This window comes from Staurois parvus, unplaced genomic scaffold, assembly GCF_062004578.1.
Source record: "Staurois parvus isolate SC_StPar_1 unplaced genomic scaffold, SC_StPar_1.0 ptg001600l, whole genome shotgun sequence".
NCBI classification, from domain to species: domain Eukaryota; kingdom Metazoa; phylum Chordata; class Amphibia; order Anura; family Ranidae; genus Staurois; species Staurois parvus.
In genome coordinates, this window is record NW_028319396.1 from 6,485 (window position 1) to 28,486 (window position 22,002).

General features: G+C 51.3%; 1 protein-coding gene across 2 annotated transcripts in view; it reads right to left on the bottom strand.

Moving 5' to 3' along the window:
- Positions 1-7,201: 7,201 nt before the first annotated feature.
- LOC149435125 (anion exchange protein 2-like) overlaps positions 7,202-22,002 on the bottom strand; it is a 90,058-nt gene continuing 75,257 nt past the window's right edge. For both annotated transcript variants that reach the window (XM_089662988.1, XM_089662987.1), the window contains exons 18-22: positions 14,681-14,770; positions 14,420-14,586; positions 14,016-14,269; positions 12,815-12,984; positions 7,202-7,429 (exon numbers count right to left, since the gene is read on the bottom strand). In XM_089662988.1, coding sequence (XP_089519114.1) covers positions 7,217-7,429; positions 12,815-12,984; positions 14,016-14,269; positions 14,420-14,586; positions 14,681-14,770 — 894 coding nt within the window. In that variant the 3' untranslated portion in view covers positions 7,202-7,216. The remainder of the gene's footprint in view (positions 7,430-12,814; positions 12,985-14,015; positions 14,270-14,419; positions 14,587-14,680; positions 14,771-22,002) is intronic.

Genomic DNA, 22,002 nt, shown 5'->3' on the forward strand with positions numbered 1-22,002 from the left:
TCACTGAAAACACCTGGACCTGGGGGATTCACCCGGGGAGATCACTGAAAACACATGGACCTGGGGGATTCACCCGGGGAGGTCGCTGAAAACACCTGGACCTGGGGGATTCACCCAAGGAGATCACTGAAGACACATGGACCTGGGGGATTCACCCGGGGAGGTCACTGAAAACACCTGGACCTGGAGGATTCACCCGGGGAGGTCGCTGAAAACACATGGACCTGGGGGATTCACCCGGGGAGGTCACTGAAAACACCTGGACCGGGGGGATTCACCCAAGGAGATCACTGAAAACACCTGGACCGGGGGGATTCACCCGGGGAGATCACTGAAAACACCTGGACCGGGGGGATTCACCCAGGGAGGTCACTGAAAATACATGGACTTGGGGGATTCACCCGGGGAGGTCACTGAAAACACCTGGACCTGGAGGATTCACCCGGGGAGGTCACTGAAAACATATGGACCTCAAGGATTCACCCGGGGAGGTCGCTGAAAACACATGGACCTCAAGGATTCACCCGGGGAGGTCACTGAAAACATATGGACCTCAAGGATTCACCCGGGGAGGTCGCTGAAAACACATGGACCGGGGGGATTCACCCGGGGAGATCGCTGAAAACACATGGACCGGGGGGATTCACCCGGGGAGGTCGCTGAAAACACATGGACCGGGGGGATTCACCCGGGGAGGTCGCTGAAAACACCTGGACCTGGAGGATTCACCCGGGGAGGTCGCTGAAAACACCTGGACCTGGAGGATTCACCCGGGGAGGTCGCTGAAAACACCTGGACCTGGGGGATTCACCCGGGGAGGTCGCTGAAAACACCTGGACCTGGGGGATTCACCCGGGGAGGTCGCTGAAAACACCTGGACCTGGGGGATTCACCCGGGGAGGTCGCTGAAAACACCTGGACCGGGGGGATTCACCCGGGGAGATCGCTGAAAACACATGGACCGGGGAGATTCACCCGGGGAGGTCGCTGAAAACACCTGGACCGGGGGGATTCACCCGGGGAGGTCGCTGAAAACACCTGGACCTGGAGGATTCACCCGGGGAGGTCGCTGAAAACACCTGGACCTGGAGGATTCACCCGGGGAGGTCGCTGAAAACACCTGGACCTGGAGGATTCACCCGGGGAGGTCGCTGAAAACACCTGGACCTGGGGGATTCACCCGGGGAGGTCGCTGAAAACACCTGGACCTGGGGGATTAACCTGGGGAGGTCACTGAAAACACCTGGACCTGGGGGATTCACCCGGGGAGGTCGCTGAAAACACATGGACCTGGGGGATTCACCCGGGGAGATCACTGAAAACACCTGGACCTGGGGGATTCACCCGGGGAGATCACTGAAAACACATGGACCTGGGGGATTCACCCGGGGAGGTCGCTGAAAACACCTGGACCTGGGGGATTCACCCAAGGAGATCACTGAAGACACATGGACCTGGGGGATTCACCCGGGGAGGTCACTGAAAACACCTGGACCTGGAGGATTCACCCGGGGAGGTCGCTGAAAACACATGGACCTGGGGGATTCACCCGGGGAGGTCACTGAAAACACCTGGACCGGGGGGATTCACCCAAGGAGATCACTGAAAACACCTGGACCGGGGGGATTCACCCGGGGAGATCACTGAAAACACCTGGACCGGGGAGATTCACCCGAGGAGGTCACTGAAAACACCTGGACCTGGAGGATTCACCCGGGGAGGTCGCTGAAAACACATGGACCTGGGGGATTCACCCAAGGAGATCACTGAAAACACCTGGACCGGGGGGATTCACCCGGGGAGATCACTGAAAACACCTGGACCGGGGAGATTCACCCGAGGAGGTCACTGAAAACACCTGGACCTGGAGGATTCACCCGGGGAGGTCGCTGAAAACACATGGACCTGGGGGATTCACCCGGGGAGGTCGCTGAAAACACCTGGACCTGGGGGATTCACCCGGGGAGGTCACTGAAAACACCTGGACCGGGGGGATTCACCCAAGGAGATCACTGAAAACACCTGGACCTGGGGGATTCACCCGGGGAGATCACTGAAAACACCTGGACCGGGGAGATTCACCCGGGGAGGTCGCTGAAAACACATGGACCTGGGGGATTCACCCGGGGAGGTCACTGAAAACACCTGGACCTGGGGGATTCACCCAAGGAGATCACTGAAAACACATGGACCGGGGAGATTCATCCGGGGAGGTCGCTGAAAACACATGGACCTGGGGGATTCACCCGGGGAGGTCACTGAAAACACCTGGACCTGGGGGATTCACCCAAGGAGATCGCTGAAAACACATGGACCGGGGAGATTCACCCGGGGAGGTCGCTGAAAACACATGGACCTGGGGGATTCACCCGGGGAGGTCGCTGAAAACACCTGGACCTGGAGGATTCACCCGGGGAGATCACTGAAAACACATGGACCTGGAGGATTCACCCGGGGAGATCACTGAAAACACCTGGACCTGGGGGATTCACCCGGGGAGGTCACTAAAAACACATGGACCTGGGGGATTCACCCGGGGAGGTCGCTGAAAACACCTGGACCTGGAGGATTCACCCGGGGAGGTCGCTGAAAACACCTGGACCTGGGGGATTCACCCGGGGAGGTCGCTGAAAACACCTGGACCTGGGGGATTCACCCGGGGAGGTCGCTGAAAACACCTGGACCTGGGGGATTCACCCGGGGAGGTCGCTGAAAACACCTGGACCTGGGGGATTCACCCGGGGAGGTCGCTGAAAACACCTGGACCGGGGGGATTCACCCGGGGAGGTCGCTGAAAACACCTGGACCGGGGGGATTCACCCGGGGAGGTCGCTGAAAACACCTGGACCTGGGGGATTCACCCGGGGAGGTCGCTGAAAACACCTGGACCTGGAGGATTCACCCGAGGAGGTCACTGAAAACACATGGACCTGGGGGATTCACCCGGGGAGGTCACTGAAAACACATGGACCTGGGGGATTCACCCGGGGAGGTCACTGAAAACACATGGACCTCAAGGATTCACCCGAGGAGGTCGCTGAAAACACCTGGACCTGGAGGATTCACCCGGGGAGGTCACTGAAAACACCTGGACCTGGGGGATTCACCCGAGGAGGTCGCTGAAAACACCTGGACCTGGAGGATTCACCCGGGGAGGTCACTGAAAACACCTGGACCTGGGGGATTCACCCGGGGAGGTCACCGAAAACACCTGGACCTGGGGGATTCACCCGAGGAGGTCACTGAAAACACCTGGACCTGGAGGATTCACCCAAGGAGGTCACTGAAAACACCTGGACCTGGGGGATTCACCCGGGGAGGTCACTGAAAACACATGGACCTGGGGGATTCACCCGGGGAGGTCACTGAAAATACATGGACCTCAAGGATTCACCCGAGGAGGTAACTAAAAACACCTGGACCTGGAGGATTCACCCGAAGAGGTCACTGAAAACACATGGACCTGGGGGATTCACCCGGGGAGGTCACTGAAAACACATGGACCGGGGGGATTCACCCGGGGAGGTCACTGAAAACACATGGACCTCAAGGATTCACCCGAGGAGGTCGCTGAAAACACCTGGACCTGGAGGATTCACCCGGGGAGGTCACTGAAAACACCTGGACCTGGGGGATTCACCCGGGGAGGTCGCCGAAAACACCTGGACCTGGGGGATTCACCTGAGGAGGTCACTGAAAACACCTGGACCTGGAGGATTCACCCAAGGAGGTCACTGAAAACACCTGGACCTGGGGGATTCACCCGGGGAGGTCACTGAAAACACATGGACCTGGGGGATTCACCCGGGGAGGTCACTGAAAACACCTGGACCTGGGGGATTCACCCAGGGAGGTCACTGAAAATACATGGACTTGGGGGATTCACCCGGGGAGGTCACTGAAAACATATGGACCTCAAGGATTCACCCGAGGAGGTAACTAAAAACACCTGGACCTCAAAGTGTCAGGAATGGACTTGCCGGTGGTGCTGGGACTCACCTGCCTTGTGGGCTGCAGTACCAGGGCTGGCCAGCGGGTGCTCTCAGCAACCAGAGGCTCACTCCTGCAATGAGCCATCACCTGAGGCTGATTGCAGGAGGTGTATTTAAGGACTGGCCAGGCCTGTGATCAGTGCCTTGGTGTTTGTTTCCCATGACCCTCTGTACCTGCATCCTGTCTGCTTCCTGCCTGATCCTGATTCTGCTTTAATCCTGACTCTGCATGAACTCTGCCTGTCCTGACCTCGGCTATTCCTGACTACCCTTCCGCCTGCTCCTTGTACCTTGCCTGCCCGTTTGCTACCGACCCGGCCTGCCCGACTACGCTTAGTATTGTTCTTCTTGTTATCTGTTGGAGGTTTGGGTTGGTTTGGTTGCACTGCGTTTATGTATTGTTTATACTATACCTGGAGCCTGCGTTTCCCTGTGTCAGTCCACACATTTCTGGTCATACCCGGATCCCTAACACAAAGATTCACCCGAGGAGGTCACTGAAAACACATGGACCTCAAGGATTCACCCGAGGAGGTAACTGAAAACACATGGACCTCAAGGATTCACCCGAGGGGGTAACTGAAAACACCTGGACCTCAAGGATTCACCCGAGAAGGTAACTGAAAACACATGGACCTCAAGGATTCACCCGAGGAGGTAACTGAAAACACCTGGACCTCAAGGATTCACCCGAGAAGGTAACTGAAAACACATGGACCTCAAGGATTCACCCGAGGAGGTAACTGAAAACACATGGACCTCAAGGATTCACCCGAGGAGGTAACTGAAAACACATGGACCTCAAGGATTCACCCGAGGGGGTAACTGAAAACACATGGACCTCAAGGATTCACCCGAGGAGGTAACTGAAAACACATGGACCTCAAGGATTCACCCGAGGAGGTAACTGAAAACACATGGACTTCAAGGATTCACCCGAGGGGGTTACTGAAAACACATGGACCTCAAGGATTCCCCCGAGGGGGTAACTGAAAACACATGGACCTCAAGGATTCACCCGAGGAGGTAACTGAAAACACATGGACCTCAAGGATTCACCCGAGGAGGTAACTGAAAACACATGGACCTCAAGGATTCACCCGAGGGGGTTACTGAAAACACATGGACCTCAAGGATTCACCCGAGGGGGTAACTGAAAACACATGGACCTCAAGGATTCACCCGAGGAGGTAACTGAAAACACCTGGACCTCAAGGATTCACCCGAGGAGGTAACTGAAAACACATGGACCTCAAGGATTCACCCGAGGAGGTAACTGAAAACACATGGACCTCAAGGATTCACCCGAGGAGGTAACTGAAAACACGTGGACCTCAAGGATTCACCCGAGGGGGTAACTGAAAACACGTGGACCTCAAGGATTCACCCGAGGGGGTTACTGAAAACACATGGACCTCAAGGATTCACCCGAGGAGGTAACTGAAAACACGTGGACCTCAAGGATTCACCCGAGCAGGTAACTGAAAACACGTGGACCTCAAGGATTCACCCGAGGAGGTAACTGAAAACACGTGGACCTCAAGGATTCACCCGAGGAGGTAACTGAAAACACGTGGACCTCAAGGATTCACCCGAGGAGGTAACTGAAAACACGTGGACCTCAAGGATTCACCCGAGGGGGTAACTGAAAACACGTGGACCTCAAGGATTCACCCGAGGGGGTTACTGAAAACACGTGGACCTCAAGGATTCACCCGAGGGGGTAACTGAAAACACGTGGACCTCAAGGATTCACCCGAGGGGGTAACTGAAAACACGTGGACCTCAAGGATTCACCCGAGGAGGTAGCTGAAAACACATGGACCTCAAGGATTCACCCGAGGGGGTAACTGAAAACACATGGACCTCAAGGATTCACCCGAGGAGGTAACTGAAAACACATGGACCTCAAGGATTCACCCGAGGAGGTAACTGAAAACACCTGGACCTCAAGGATTCACCCGAGGAGGTAACTGAAAACACCTGGACCTCAAGGATTCACCCGAGGAGGTAACTGAAAACACATGGACCTCAAGGATTCACCCGTGGAGGTAACTGAAAACACATGGACCTCAAGGATTCACCCGAGGAGGTAACTGAAAACACATGGACCTCAAGGATTCACCCGAGGAGGTCGCTGAAAACACATGGACCTCAAGGATTCACCCGAGGAGGTAACTGAAAACACATGGACCTCAAGGATTCACCCGAGGAGGTAACTGAAAACACATGGACCTCAAGGATTCACCCGAGGAGGTCGCTGAAAACACATGGACCTCAAGGATTCACCCGAGGAGGTAACTGAAAACACATGGACCTCAAGGATTCACCCGAGGAGGTAACTGAAAACACATGGACCTCAAGGATTCACCCGAGGAGGTAACTGAAAACAAATGGACCTCAAGGATTCACCCGAGGAGGTAGCTGAAAACACATGGACCTCAAGGATTCACCCGAGGAGGTAGCTGAAAACACATGGACCTCAAGGATTCACCCGAGGAGGTCGCTGAAAACACATGGACCTCAAGGATTCACCCGAGGAGGTAACTGAAAACACATGGACCTCAAGGATTCACCCGAGGAGGTAACTGAAAACAAATGGACCTCAAGGATTCACCCGAGGAGGTCGCTGAAAACACATGGACCTCAAGGATTCACCCGAGAAGGTAACTGAAAACACATGGACCTCAAGGATTCACCCGAGGAGGATACTGAAAACACCTGGACCTCAAGGATTCACCCGTGGAGGTCGCTGAAAACACCTGGACCTCAAGGATTCACCCGCAGTGAATGTTTGGGGATTTACTCTATAGTGCCCTCTGCAGTCTATACAGGGTGGTACGACGGGCCCAATGTCATTCACCTATCGATGGACTCCCATGCTGCTCCATATTGGTGGGGTGATGGAAGCCCGCCATTGGCTGCTGGTCACATGACAGAATCCTCAGTCTCAATGTGGTATTAAGTCTTAGTTGGAAAGACATGGGGAAAAGTGTGGCCAGAGAGATGGGTGGGGCCAGAGAGGTGGGTGGGGCCAGATAAAGGAGTGGGGCCAGAGAGATGGGTGGGGCCAGAGAGGTGGGTGGGGCCAGAGAGGTGGGTGGGGCCAGATAAAGGAGTGGGGCCAGAGAGGTGGGTGGGGCCAGATAAAGGAGTGGGGCCAGAGAGGTGGGTGGGGCCAGATAAAGGAGTGGGGCCAGAGAGGTGGGTGGGGCCTGACAAAATTAGTGTGAAAAGCGAAGCAAAAGGTGAAGGAAACGTACACATGTCATCTCTCGCTCTGTGAAAATCCTCCGCAAAATGAAGATGCGCAGCGGGACGGTCAGGATCAGGACGAAGGGAAAAGCCAGAGACGCCGCTGTGGACATGACGACCCAGAGCACCGCCAGACAGATGAGCTGCAGCACGGTGAAGAGATGCATCCGGAGACTGCGCACCTGAAAGAAGAGGAGGAGCCACGACAATCAATACAGGACAATCCCAATTCCCCCCAATCTCTACAACCCCATCCCCCTAAACAGGCACTTCATCGAAAATGGATTAAAACCACCAATGTCACAAAACATTGATACATTCTATATAATGACCGATAATCAATATCTCCACCTAATGGGATCATACATAAAGTTCATATTACAGCCCTGAGGTATATACAGGTGCAAACACTCATATATAGACCTACAAATCTATAGAGATAATAAAGTGATCAATACTGAGCTACAACCCCATATAGGTGATAAGGCGATCAATACTGAACTACAACCCCATATAGGTGATGAAGTGATCAATACTGAATTACAACCCCATATAGGAAATAAGGCGATCAATACTGAGCTACAACCCCATATAGGTGATAAGGCGATCAATACTGAACTACAACCTCATATAGGTGATACAGTGATCAATACTGAACTACAACCCCATATAGGTGATACAGTGATCAATACTGAACTACAACCCCATATAGGTGATAAGGCGATCAATACTGAACTACAACCTCATATAGGTGATACAGTGATCAATACTGAACTACAACCCCATATAGGTGATACAGTGATCAATACTGAACTACAACCCCATATAGGAGATGAAGTGATCAATACTGAACTACAACCCCATATAGGTGATAAGGCAATCAATACTGAACTACAACCCCATATAGGTGATAAGGCGATCAATACTGAACTACAACCCCATATAGGCGATAAAGTGATCAATACTGAACTACAACCCCATATAGGCGATAAAGTGATCAATACTGAACTACAACCCCATATAGGTAATAAAGTGATCAATACTGAATTACAACCCCATATAGGTAATAAGGCGATCAATACTGAACTACAACCCCATATAGGTGATAAAGTGATCAATACTGAACTACAACCCCATATAGGTGATAAGGCGATCAATACTGAACTACAACCCCATATAGGTGATAAAGTGATCAATACTGAACTACAACCCCATATAGGTGATAAAGTGATCAATACTGAACTACAACCCCATATAGGCGATAAGGTGATCAATACTGAACTACAACCCCATATAGGCGATAAAGTGATCAATACTGAACTACAACCCCATATAGGCGATAAAGTGATCAATACTGAACTACAACCCCATATAGGCGATAAAGTGATCAATACTGAACTACAACCCCATATAGGTGATATAGTGATCAATACTGAACTACAACCCCATATAGGCGATAAAGTGATCAATACTGAACTACAACCCCATATAGGTGATAAAGTGATCAATACTGAACTACAACCCCATATAGGAGATAAAGTGATCAATACTGAACTACAACCCCATATAGGCGATAAAGTGATCAATACTGAACTACAACCCCATATAGGCGATAAAGTGATCAATACTGAACTACAACCCCATATAGGCGATAAAGTGATCAATACTGAACTACAACCCCATATAGGTAATAAAGTGATCAATACTGAACTACAACCCCATATAGGTAATAAAGTGATCAATACTGAGCTACAACCCCATATAGGTGATAAAGTGATCAATACTGAACTACAACCCCATATAGGAGATAAAGTGATCAATACTGAACTACAACCCCATATAGGCGATAAAGTGATCAATACTGAACTACAACCCCATATAGGAGATAAAGTGATCAATACTGAACTACACCCCCATATAGGCGATAAAGTGATCAATACTGAACTACACCCCCATATAGGTGATAAAGTGATCAATACTGAACTACAACCACATATAGGCGATGAAGTGATCAATACTGAACTACAACCCCATATAGGAGATAAAGTGATCAATACTGAACTACAACCCCATATAGGCGATAAAGTGATCAATACTGAACTACAACCCCATATAGGAGATAAAGTGATCAATACTGAACTACAACCACATATAGGCGATGAAGTGATCAATACTGAACTACAACCCCATATAGGAGATAAAGTGATCAATACTGAACTACACCCCCATATAGGCGATAAAGTGATCAATACTGAACTACAACCCCATATAGGTGATGAAGTGATCAATACTGAACTACAACCCCATATAGGTGATAAAGTGATCAATACTGAACTACACCCCCATATAGGAGATAAAGTGATCAATACTGAACTACACCCCCATATAGGAGATAAAGTGATCAATACTGAACTACACCCCCATATAGGTGATAAAGTGATCAATACTGAACTACAACCCCATATAGGCGATAAAGTGATCAATACTGAACTACACCCCCATATAGGCGATAAAGTGATCAATACTGAACTACACCCCCATATAGGAGATAAAGTGATCAATACTGAACTACAACCACATATAGGCGATAAAGTGATCAATACTGAACTACACCCCCATATAGGAGATAAAGTGATCAATACTGAACTACAACCCCATATAGGCGATAAAGTGATCAATACTGAACTACACCCCCATATAGGAGATAAAGTGATCAATACTGAACTACAACCCCATATAGGCGATAAAGTGATCAATACTGAACTACAACCCCATATAGGCGATAAAGTGATCAATACTGAACTACACCCCCATATAGGAGATAAAGTGATCAATACTGAACTACAACCCCATATAGGCGATAAAGTGATCAATACTGAACTACAACCCCATATAGGAGATAAAGTGATCAATACTGAACTACAACCCCATATAGGAGATAAAGTGATCAATACTGAACTACAACCCCATATAGGCGATAAAGTGATCAATACTGAACTACACCCCCATATAGGAGATAAAGTGATCAATACTGAACTACAACCACATATAGGCGATAAAGTGATCAATACTGAACTACACCCCCATATAGGCGATAAAGTGATCAATACTGAACTACAACCCCATATAGGTGATAAAGTGATCAATACTGAACTACAACCCCATATAGGTGATAAGGTGATCAATACTGAACTACAACCCCATATAGGTGATAAAGTGATCAATACTGAACTACAACCCCATATAGGTGATAAAGTGATCAATACTGAACTACAACCCCATATAGGTGATAAAGTGATCAATACTGAACTACAACCCCATATAGGTGATAAGGTGATCAATACTGAACTACAACCCCATATAGGTGATAAAGTGATCAATACTGAACTACAACCCCATATAGGCGATAAAGTGATCAATACTGAACTACACCCCCATATAGGCGATAAAGTGATCAATACTGAACTACAACCCCATATAGGCGATAAAGTGATCAATACTGAACTACAACCCCATATAGGCGATAAGGTGATCAATACTGAACTACACCCCCATATAGGCGATAAAGTGATCAATACTGAACTACAACCCCATATAGGCGATAAAGTGATCAATACTGAACTACAACCCCATATAGGTGATAAAGTGATCAATACTGAACTACAACCCCATATAGGCGATAAAGTGATCAATACTGAACTACAACCCCATATAGGAGATAAAGTGATCAATACTGAACTACAACCACATATAGGCGATAAAGTGATCAATACTGAACTACAACCCCATATAGGTGATAAAGTGATCAATACTGAACTACAACCACATATAGGCGATAAAGTGATCAATACTGAACTACAACCCCATATAGGAGATAAAGTGATCAATACTGCACTACAACCCCATATAGGCGATAAGGTGATCAATACTGAACTACAACCCCATATAGGCGATAAAGTGATCAATACTGAACTACACCCCCATATAGGCGATAAAGTGATCAATACTGAACTACAACCCCATATAGGTGATAAAGTGATCAATACTGAACTACAACCCCATATAGGCGATAAGGTGATCAATACTGAACTACAACCCCATATAGGTGATAAAGTGATCAATACTGAACTACAACCCCATATAGGCGATAAAGTGATCAATACTGAACTACACCCCCATATAGGCGATAAAGTGATCAATACTGAACTACAACCCCATATAGGCGATAAAGTGATCAATACTGAACTACAACCCCATATAGGCGATAAAGTGATCAATACTGAACTACACCCCCATATAGGCGATAAAGTGATCAATACTGAACTACACCCCCATATAGGCGATAAAGTGATCAATACTGAACTACAACCCCATATAGGCGATAAAGTGATCAATACTGAACTACAACCCCATATAGGCGATAAAGTGATCAATACTGAACTACAACCCCATATAGGTGATAAAGTGATCAATACTGAACTACACCCCCATATAGGCGATGAAGTGATCAATACTGAACTACAACCCCATATAGGTGATGAAGTGATCAATACTGAACTACAACCCCATATAGGTGATGAAGTGATCAATACTGAACTACAACCCCATATAGGCGATAAAGTGATCAATACTGAACTACACCCCCATATAGGCGATAAAGTGATCAATACTGAACTACACCCCCATATAGGCGATAAAGTGATCAATACTGAACTACACCCCCATATAGGCGATAAAGTGATCAATACTGAACTACAACCCCATATAGGAGATAAAGTGATCAATACTGAACTACAACCCCATATAGGCGATACAGTGATCAATACTGAACTACAACCCCATATAGGAGATAAAGTGATCAATACTGAACTACACCCCCATATAGGCGATAAAGTGATCAATACTGAACTACAACCCCATATAGGCGATAAAGTGATCAATACTGAACTACAACCCCATATAGGAGATAAAGTGATCAATACTGAACTACAACCCCATATAGGTGATACAGTGATCAATACTGAGCTACAACCCCATATAGGCGATGAAGTGATCAATACTGAACCACAACCCCATATAGGTGATAAAGTGATCAATACTGCACTTCATTGGCGCCATGACTGTGGGAGATGGAAGCCCCTCCCCCATGTGTTGGTGAAGTTCCTCCTTCCATTGCACAGGGCGGCGCTCTCTCACAGGAACCATCGTGGGAAGGTATGTGATGAGCGCCCTGCACATACAGGTCCTGTGATGTCATGGTCCTGTGATGTCATGGTCACGTGCTCACCTGCTTCACATACAGGTCATGTGATGTCATGGTCCTGTGATGTCATGGTCCTGCGATGTCATGGTCCTGTGATGTCATGGTCCTGTGATGTCATGGTCATGTGATGTCATGGTCCTGTGATGTCATGGTCCTGTGATGTCATGGTCCTGTGATGTCATGGTCACGTGCTCACCTGCTTCACATACAGGTCATGTGATGTCATGGTCATGTGATGTCATGGTCCTGTGATGTCATGGTCCTGTGATGTCATGGTCCTGTGATGTCATGGTCACGTGCTCACCTTCTTCACATACATGACATCTGGATGATGCTTTGGGGGCTTCAGTAGCATCTGTAATCGCTCGTAGAACTGGATCCCATTGAGAGAGGTCACCCCCATATACAGGAAGATTCCAAACAGCACGGCCAATGGGATCTGCCGGAGAACATCACCGATAACGATCGACAGACCTGAGAGGAAACGAAAATCCACATAGAGTACAACATACAACCGGAACCTGGAGGACGTATCTGTAGGACCTAGACACCCCGTCCTGATCCCGGAGGACGTATCTATAGGACCTAGACACCCCGTCCTGATCCTGGAGGACGTATCTGTAGGACCTATACACCCCGTCCTGATCCCGGAGGATGTATCTGTAGGACCTAGACACCCCGTCCTGATCCTGGAGGACGTATCTGTAGGACCTATACACCCCGTCCTGATCCCGGAGGACGTATCTGTAGGACCTAGACACCCCGTCCTGATCCCGGAGGACGTATCTGTAGGACCTAGACACCCCGTCCTGATCCCGGAGGATGTATCTGTAGGACCTAGACACCCCATCCTGATCCCGGAGGACGTATCTGTAGGACCTAGACACCCTGTCCTGATCCCGGAGGACGTATCTGTAGGACCTAGACACCCCGTCCTGATCCCGGAGGATGTATCTGTAGGACCTAGACATCCCGTCCTGATCCCGGAGGACGTATCTGTAGGACCTAGACACCCCGTCCTGATCCCGGAGGATGTATCTGTAGGACCTAGACACCCCATCCTGATCCCGGAGGACGTATCTGTAGGACCTAGACACCCCGTCCTGATCCCGGAGGACGTATCTGTAGGACCTAGACACCCCGTCCTGATCCCGCAGGATGTATCTGTAGGACCTAGACACCCTGTCCTGATCCCGGAGGACGTATCTGTAGGACCTAGACACCCCGTCCTGATCCCGGAGGACGTATCTGTAGGACCTATACACCCCGTCCTGATCCCGGAGGACTTATCTGTAGGACATAGACACCCCGTCCTGATCCCGGAGGACGTATGTGGAGGACCTAGACACCCCGTCCTGGTCCTGGAGGATGTACCTGTAGGACCTAGACACCCCGTCCTGATCTCGGAGGACATATCTGTAGGACCTAGACACCCCATCCTGATCCCATAGATGACTGTATGTGGTCCTTCCTTCACCCTACAGGATGAGAGAAGTGGTACTCACCAACAAATATGGCGACCAGCAGGCCAGTGACTCTCTGCTCCTTCACCTCTTGGATTTTCGGTTTATCTCCGGGGGCCACGGCTTTACTCATCACGGTCAATGCGTTGGCGTGTGTGACGGAGCGGACAGTGGTTGCAGCCATCCATGGCAATCCGAAAAGGGCGCAGATCCCACCCATGGTGACAATCAGCAGCAGGTCCAGGTGAAATCCGGAACCCTTCACCAACATCCGCTCCTTTTTACTGATAATTAACCTGTCAGAAGATACAAGTTACCTCCACAGAACCTAATCCAGAACCCATCCAGAGGAGAAACAAAAGAAACATTCCGGTACTATCAACTCTTCACCGTCCGGGTACCAGACTACTGGCCGGGATCATTGCGTGGCACCTCGCTGGACTTACGTGGTGATCTGCGTCTCCATGAAGATTAATATATAGACTAGGATAGCAGGAAGGACGCTCGCAAACATCATCCAAACCGGAAAAGGTTCTACAGATCCCAGAGGGTTCATCACCCAACCTCGCTTCTCCGGAGAGGTCACCTTGAACCCTGTGGGGACACTGAGTTTCTGCGGGTAGAGGAATGCACAGTGGGTGAGATAAAGAGATCTGATAGGTCAGGAAGGAAGTCACGTGAATACCGTTCATGGTCGCATCTCTCACCTGAGTGTACGTGTCGGTGATACTGAAATCCACAAGCACCATGATGAGGATGGCAATAGGAACCCCAAAATCTCCAATGATACGACGCACCTAGGGCAAAGGAACCATCAGAACATAGTCAGACATATGGAAATCCGACTGGAAGAGTACCTGGATGGACGGGAGGAGCGGGGTCATAGGAAGGGTTGGGGAGTACAGGGATGGACAGGGAGGAGCGGGGTCATAGGAAGGGTTGGGGAGTACAGAGATGGACAGGGAGGAGCGGGGTCATAGGGAGAAGGGTTGGGGAGTACAGAGATGGACAGGGAGGAGCGGGGTCATAGGAAGGGTTGGGGAGCACAGAGATGGACAGGGAGGAGCGGGGTCATAGGAAGGGTTGGGGAGTACAGAGATGGACAGAAAGGAGCGGGGTCATAGGGAGAAGGGTTGGGGAGCACAGAGATGGAAAGGGAGGAGCGGGGTCATAGGGAGAAGGGTTGGAGAGTACAGAGACGGACAGGGAGGAGCGGGGTCATAGGAAGGGTTGGAGAGTACAGAGACGGACAGGGAGGAGCGGGGTCATAGGAAGGGTTGGAGAGTACAGAGATGGACAGGGAGGAGCGGGGTCATAGGAAGGGTTGGAGAGTACAGAGATGGACAGGGAGGAGCGGGGTCATAGGAAGGGTTGGAGAGTACAGAGACGGACAGGGAGGAGCGGGGTCATAGGAAGGGTTGGAGAGTACAGAGATGGACAGGGAGGAGCGGGGTCATAGGAAGGGTTGGAGAGTACAGAGATGGACAGGGAGGAGCGGGGTCATAGGAAGGGTTGGGGAGTACAGAGATGGACAGGGAGGAGCGGGGTCATAGGGAGAAGGGTTGGAGAGTACAGAGATGGACAGGGAGGAGCGGGGTCATAGGAAGGGTTGGAGAGTACAGAGATGGACAGGGAGGAGCGGGGTCATAGGAAGGGTTGGGGAGTACAGAGATGGACAGAAAGGAGCGGGGTCATAGGGAGAAGGGTTGGGGAGCACAGAGATGGACAGGGAGGAGCGGGGTCATAGGGAGAAGGGTTGGAGAGTACAGAGATGGACAGGGAGGAGCGGGGTCATAGGAAGGGTTGGAGAGTACAGAGACGGACAGGGAGGAGCGGGGTCATAGGAAGGGTTGGAGAGTACAGAGATGGACAGGGAGGAGCGGGGTCATAGGAAGGGTTGGAGAGTACAGAGATGGACAGGGAGGAGCGGGGTCATAGGAAGGGTTGGGGAGTACAGAGATGGACAGGGAGGAGCGGGGTCATAGGGAGAAGGGTTGGAGAGTACAGAGATGGACAGGGAGGAGCGGGGTCATAGGAAGGGTTGGAGAGTACAGAGATGGACAGGGAGGAGCGGGGTCATAGGAAGGGTTGGAGAGTACAGAGATGGACAGGGAGGAGCGGGGTCATAGGAAGGGTTGGAGAGTACAGAGACGGACAGGGAGGAGCGGGGTCATAGGAAGGGTTGGAGAGTACAGAGATGGACAGGGAGGAGCGGGGTCATAGGAAGGGTTGGAGAGTACAGGGATGGACAGGGAGGAGCGGGGTCATAGGAAGGGTTGGAGAGTACAGAGATGGACAGGGAGGAGCGGGGTCATAGGAAGGGTTGGAGAGTACAGAGATAGACAGGGAGGAGCGGGGTCATAGGAAGGGTTGGAGAGTACAGAGATGGACGGGGAGGAGCGGGGTCATAGGGAGAAGGTTGGGGAGTACAGGGATGGACAGGGAGGAGCGGGGTCATAGGAAGGGTTGGGGAGTACAGAGATGGACAGGGAGGAGCGGGGTCATAGGAAGGGTTGGGGAGTACAGGGATGGACAGGGAGGAGCGGGGTCATAGGAAGGGTTGGGGAGTACAGGGATGGACAGGGAGGAGCGGGGTCATAGGAAGGGTTGGGGAGTACAGGGATGGACAGGGAGGAGCGGGGTCATAGGAAGGGTTGGGGAGTACAGAGATGGACAGGGAGGAGCGGGGTCATAGGAAGGGTTGGGGAGTACAGGGATGGACAGGGAGGAGCGGGGTCATAGGAAGGGTTGGGGAGTACAGGGATGGACGGGGAGGAGCGGGGTCATAGGAAGGGTTGGGGAGTACAGGGATGGACAGGGAGGAGCGGGGTCATAGGAAGGGTTGGAGAGTACAGAGATGGACAGGGAGGAGCGGGGTCATAGGAAGGGTTGGAGAGTACAGAGATGGACGGGGAGGAGCGGGGTCATAGGGAGAAGGGTTAGGGAGTACAGAGATGGACAGGGAGGAGCGGGGTCATAGGAAGGGTTGGAGAGTACAGGGATGGACAGGGAGGAGCGGGGTCATAGGGAGAAGGGTTAGGGAGTACAGAGATGGACAGGGAGGAGCGGGGTCATAGGAAGGGTTGGAGAGTACAGGGATGGACAGGGAGGAGCGGGGTCATAGGGAGAAGGGTTGGAGAGCACAGAGATGGACAGGGAGGGGCGGGGTCATAGGGTGAAGGGTTGGAGAGCACAGAGATGGACAGGGAGGAGCGGGGTCATAGGAAGGGTTGGGGAGCACAGAGACGGACAGGGAGGAGCGGGGTCATAGGAAGGGTTGGGGAGCACAGACACGGACAGGGAGGAGCGGGATCATAGGAAGGGTTGGGGAGCACAGAGATGGACAGGGAGGAGCGGGGTCATAGGAAGGGTTGGAGAGTACAGAGATGGACAGGGAGGAGCGGGGTCATAGGGAGAAGGGTTGGAAAGTACAGAGACGGACAGGGAGGAGCGGGGTCATAGGAAGGGTTGGGGAGTACAGAGATGGACAGGGAGGAGCGGGGTTATAGGAAGGGTTGGAGAGTACAGGGATGGACAGGGAGGAGCGGGGTCATAGGAAGGGTTGGAGAGTACAGGGATGGACAGGGAGGAGCGGGGTCATAGGGTGAAAGGTTGGAGAGTACAGGGATGGAAAGGGAGGAGCGGGGTCATAGGGAGAAGGGTTGGAGAGCACAGAGATGGACAGGGAGGAGTGGGGTCATAGGAAGGGTTGGAGATTACAGGGATGGACAGGGAGGAGCGGGGTCATAGGAAGGGTTGGAGAGTACAGGAATGGACAGGGAGGAGCGGGGTCATAGGGAGAAGGGTTGGAGAGTACAGAGATGGACAGGGAGGAGCGGGGTCATAGGGAGAAGGGTTGGAGAGTACAGAGATGGACAGGGAGGAGCGGGGTCATAGGGAGAAGGGTTGGAGAGTACAGAGATGGACAGGGAGGAGCGGGGTCATAGGAAGGGTTGGAGAGTACAGGGATGGACAGGGAGGAGCGGGGTCATAGGAAGGGTTGGAGAGTACAGGGATGGACAGGGAGGAGCGGGGTCATAGGGAGAAGGGTTGGAGAGTACAGGGATGGACAGGGAGGAGTGGGGTCATAGGAAGGGTTGGGGAGCACAGAGACGGACAGGGAGGAGCGGGGTCATAGGGAGAAGGGTTGGAGAGTACAGAGATGGACAGGGAGGAGCGGGGTCATAGGGAGAAGGGTTGGAGAGGACAGAGATGGACAGGGAGGAGCGGGGTCATAGGGAGAAGTGTTGGAGAGTACAGGGATGGACAGGGAGGAGCGGGGTCATAGGAAGGGTTGGAGAGTACAGGGATGGACAGGGAGGAGCGGGGTCATAGGGAGAAGGGTTGGAGAGTACAGGGATGGACAGGGAGGAGTGGGGTCATAGGAAGGGTTGGGGAGCACAGAGACGGACAGGGAGGAGCGGGGTCACAGGGAGAAGGGTTGGAGAGTACAGAGACGGACAAGGAGGAGCGGAGTCACAGGGTGAAGGGTTGGAGAGTACAGGGATGGACAGGGAGGAGCGGGGTCATAGGGAGAAGGGTTGGAGAGCACAGAGATGGACAGGAAGGAGTGGGGTCATAGGGAGAAGGGTTGGGGGTACAGGGAGGAGCGGGGTCATAGGAAGGGTTGGAGAGTACAGAGATGGACAGGGAGGAGCGGGGTCATAGGGAGAAGGGTTGGAGAGTACAGAGATGGACAGGGAGGAGTGGGGTCTAAGGGAGAAGGGTTGGTAAGTACAGAGATGGACAGGGAGGAGCGGGGTCATAGGGTGAAGGGTTGGAGAGTACAGGGATGGACAAGGAGGAGCGGGGTCATAGGAAGGGTTGGAGAGTACAGGGATGGACAGGGAGGAGCGGGGTCATAGGGTGAAGGGTTGGAGAGTACAGAAATGGACAGGGAGGAGCGGGGTCATAGGAAGGGTTGGAGAGCACAGATATGGAGAGGGAGAAGCGGGGTCATAGGGAGAAGGGTTGGAGAGTACAGGGATGGACAGGGAGGAGCGGGGTCATAGGGTGAAGGGTTGGAGAGTACAGAGATGGACAGGGAGGAGTGGGGTCATAGGGAGAAGAGTTGTATAGTAGAAGGATGGACATAAAGGGTTGGGGTCATAAAGAGAAGAGTTGTAGAGGATTAACAGGAAGAAGTGGAGTCATATAGAGAAGAGCTGGAGAGTAGAGGGATGGATAGGTAGAGGTGGGGTCATACAGAGAAGAGTTGGAGAGTAGAGGGATGGAGAGGTAGAGGTGGAGTCATACAGAGAAGAGTTGGAGAGTAGAGGGATGGATAGGTAGAGGTGGGGTCATACAGAGAAGAGTTGGAGAGTAGATGGATGGATAGCTAGAGGTTGGGTCATATAGAGAAGAGTTGGAGAGTAGCGGGATGGAGAGGTAGAGGTGGAGGTCATACAGAGAAGAGTTGGAGAGTAGAGGGATGGATAGGTAGAGGTGGGTCATACAGAGAAGAGTTGGAGAGTAGAGGGATGGATAGGTAGAGGTGGGGTCATACAGAGAAGAGTTGGAGAGTAGAGGGATGGAGAGGTAGAGGAGGGGTCATACAGAGAAGAGTTGGAGTGTAGATGGATGGAGAGGTAGAGGTGGGGTCATACAGAGAAGAGTTGGAGAGTAGAGGGATGGATAGGTAGAGGTGGGGTCATACAGAGAAGAGTTGGAGAGTAGAGGGATGGAGAGGTAGAGGTGGGGGTCATACAGAGAAGAGTTGGAGAGTAGAGGGATGGATAGGTAGAGGTGGGGGTCATACAGAGAAGAGTTGGAGAGTAGAGGGATGGATAGGTAGAGGTGGGGTCATACAGAGAAGAGTTGGAGAGTAGAGGGATGGAGAGGTAGAGGTGGGGGTCATACAGAGAAGAGTTGGAGTGTAGATGGATGGAGAGGTAGAGGTGGGGGTCATACAGAGAAGAGTTGGAGAGTAGAGGGATGGATAGGTAGAGGTGGGTCATACAGAGAAGAGTTGGAGTGTAGATGGATGGAGAGGTAGAGGTGGGGGTCATACAGAGAAGAGTTGGAGAGTAGAGGGATGGATAGGTAGAGGAGGGGTCATACAGAGAAGAGTTGGAGAGTAGAGGGATGGATAGGTAGAGGTTGGGTCATACAGAGAAGAGTTGGAGAGTAGAGGGATGGATAGCTAGAGGTTGGGTCATACAGAGAAGAGTTGGAGAGTAGAGGGATGGATAGGTAGAGGTGGGGGTCATACAGAGAAGAGTTGGAGAGTAGAGGGATGTATAGGTAGAGGTGGAGTCATACAGAGAAGAGTTGGAGAGTAGAGGGATGGATAGGTAGAGGTGGGTCATACAGAGAAGAGTTGGAGAGTAGAGGGATGGATAGGTAGAGGTGGGGTCATACAGAGAAGAGTTGGAGAGTAGAGGGATGGATAGGTAGAGGTGGGGTCCTAGAGAGAAGAGTTGGAGAGTAGATGGATGGATAGGTAGAGATGGGCTCATACAGAGAAGAGTTGGAGAGTAGAGGGATGGATAGGTAGAGGTGGGGTCATACAGAGAAGAGTTGGAGAGTAGATGGATGGATAGGTAGAGGTGGGGTCCTAGAGAGAAGAGTTGGAGAGTAGATGGATGGATAGGTAGAGATGGGCTCATACAGAGAAGAGTTGGAGAGTAGAGGGATGGATAGGTAGAGGTGGAGTCATACAGAGAAGAGTTGGAGAGTAGAGGGATGGATAGGTAGAGATGGGCTCATACAGAGAAGAGTTGGAGAGTAGAGGGATGGAGAGGTAGAGGTGGGGTCATACAGAGAAGAGTTGGAGAGTAGAGGGATGGATAGGTAGAGGTGGGTCATACAGAGAAGAGTTGGAGAGTAGAGGGATGGATAGGTAGAGGTGGGTCATACAGAGAAGAGTTGGAGAGTAGAGGGATGGAGAGGTAGAGGTGGATCATGCAGAGAAGAGTTGGAGTGTAGATGGATGGAGAGGTAGAGGTGGGGTCATACAGAGAAGAGTTGGAGAGTAGAGGGATGGTTAGGTAGAGGTGGGGTCATACAGAGAAGAGTTGGAGAGTAGATGGATGGATAGGTAGAGGTGGGGTCATACAGAGAAGAGTTGGAGAGTAGAGGGATGGAGAGGTAGAGGTGGGGTCATACAGAGAAGAGTTGGAGAGTAGAGGGATGGAGAGGTAGAGGTGGGGTCATACAGAGAAGAGTTGGAGAGTAGAGGGATGGATAGGTAGAGGTGGGGTCATAGAGAGAAGAGTTGGAGAGTAGATGGATGGATAGGTAGAGGTGGGGTCATACAGAGAAGAGTTGGAGAGTAGAGGGATGGAGAGGTAGAGGTGGGGGTCATACAGAGGAGAGTAGAGGGATGGATAGGTAGAGGTGGGGTCATACAGAGTAGAGTTGGAGAGTAGAGGGATGGATAGGTAGAGGTGGGGTCATACAGAGAAGAGTTGGAGAGTAGAGGGATGGATAGGTAGAGGTGGGGGTCATACAGAGAAGAGTTGGAGAGTAGAGGGATGGATAGGTAGAGGTGGGGTCATACAGAGAAGAGTTGGAGAGTAGAGGGATGGATAGGTAGAGGTGGGTCATACAGAGAAGAGTTGGAGAGTAGAGGGATGGATAGGTAGAGGTGGGTCATACAGTGAAGATTTGGAGAGTAGAGGGATGGATACGTAGAGGTGGGGTCATACAGAGAAGAGTTGGAGAGTAGAGGGATGGATAGGTAGAGGAGGGGTCATACAGAGAAGAGTTGGAGAGTAGAGGGATGGATAGCTAGAGGTTGGGTCATATAGAGAAGAGTTGGAGAGTAGCGGGATGGAGAGGTAGAGGTGGAGGTCATACAGAGAAGAGTTGGAGAGTAGAGGGATGGATAGCTAGAGGTTGGGTCATATAGAGAAGAGTTGGAGAGTAGCGGGATGGAGAGGTAGAGGTGGAGGTCATACAGAGAAGAGTTGGAGAGTAGAGGGATGGATAGGTAGAGGTGGGGTCATACAGAGAAGAGTTGGAGAGTAGAGGGATGGATAGGTAGAGGTGGGGTCATACAGAGAAGAGTTGGAGAGTAGAGGGATGG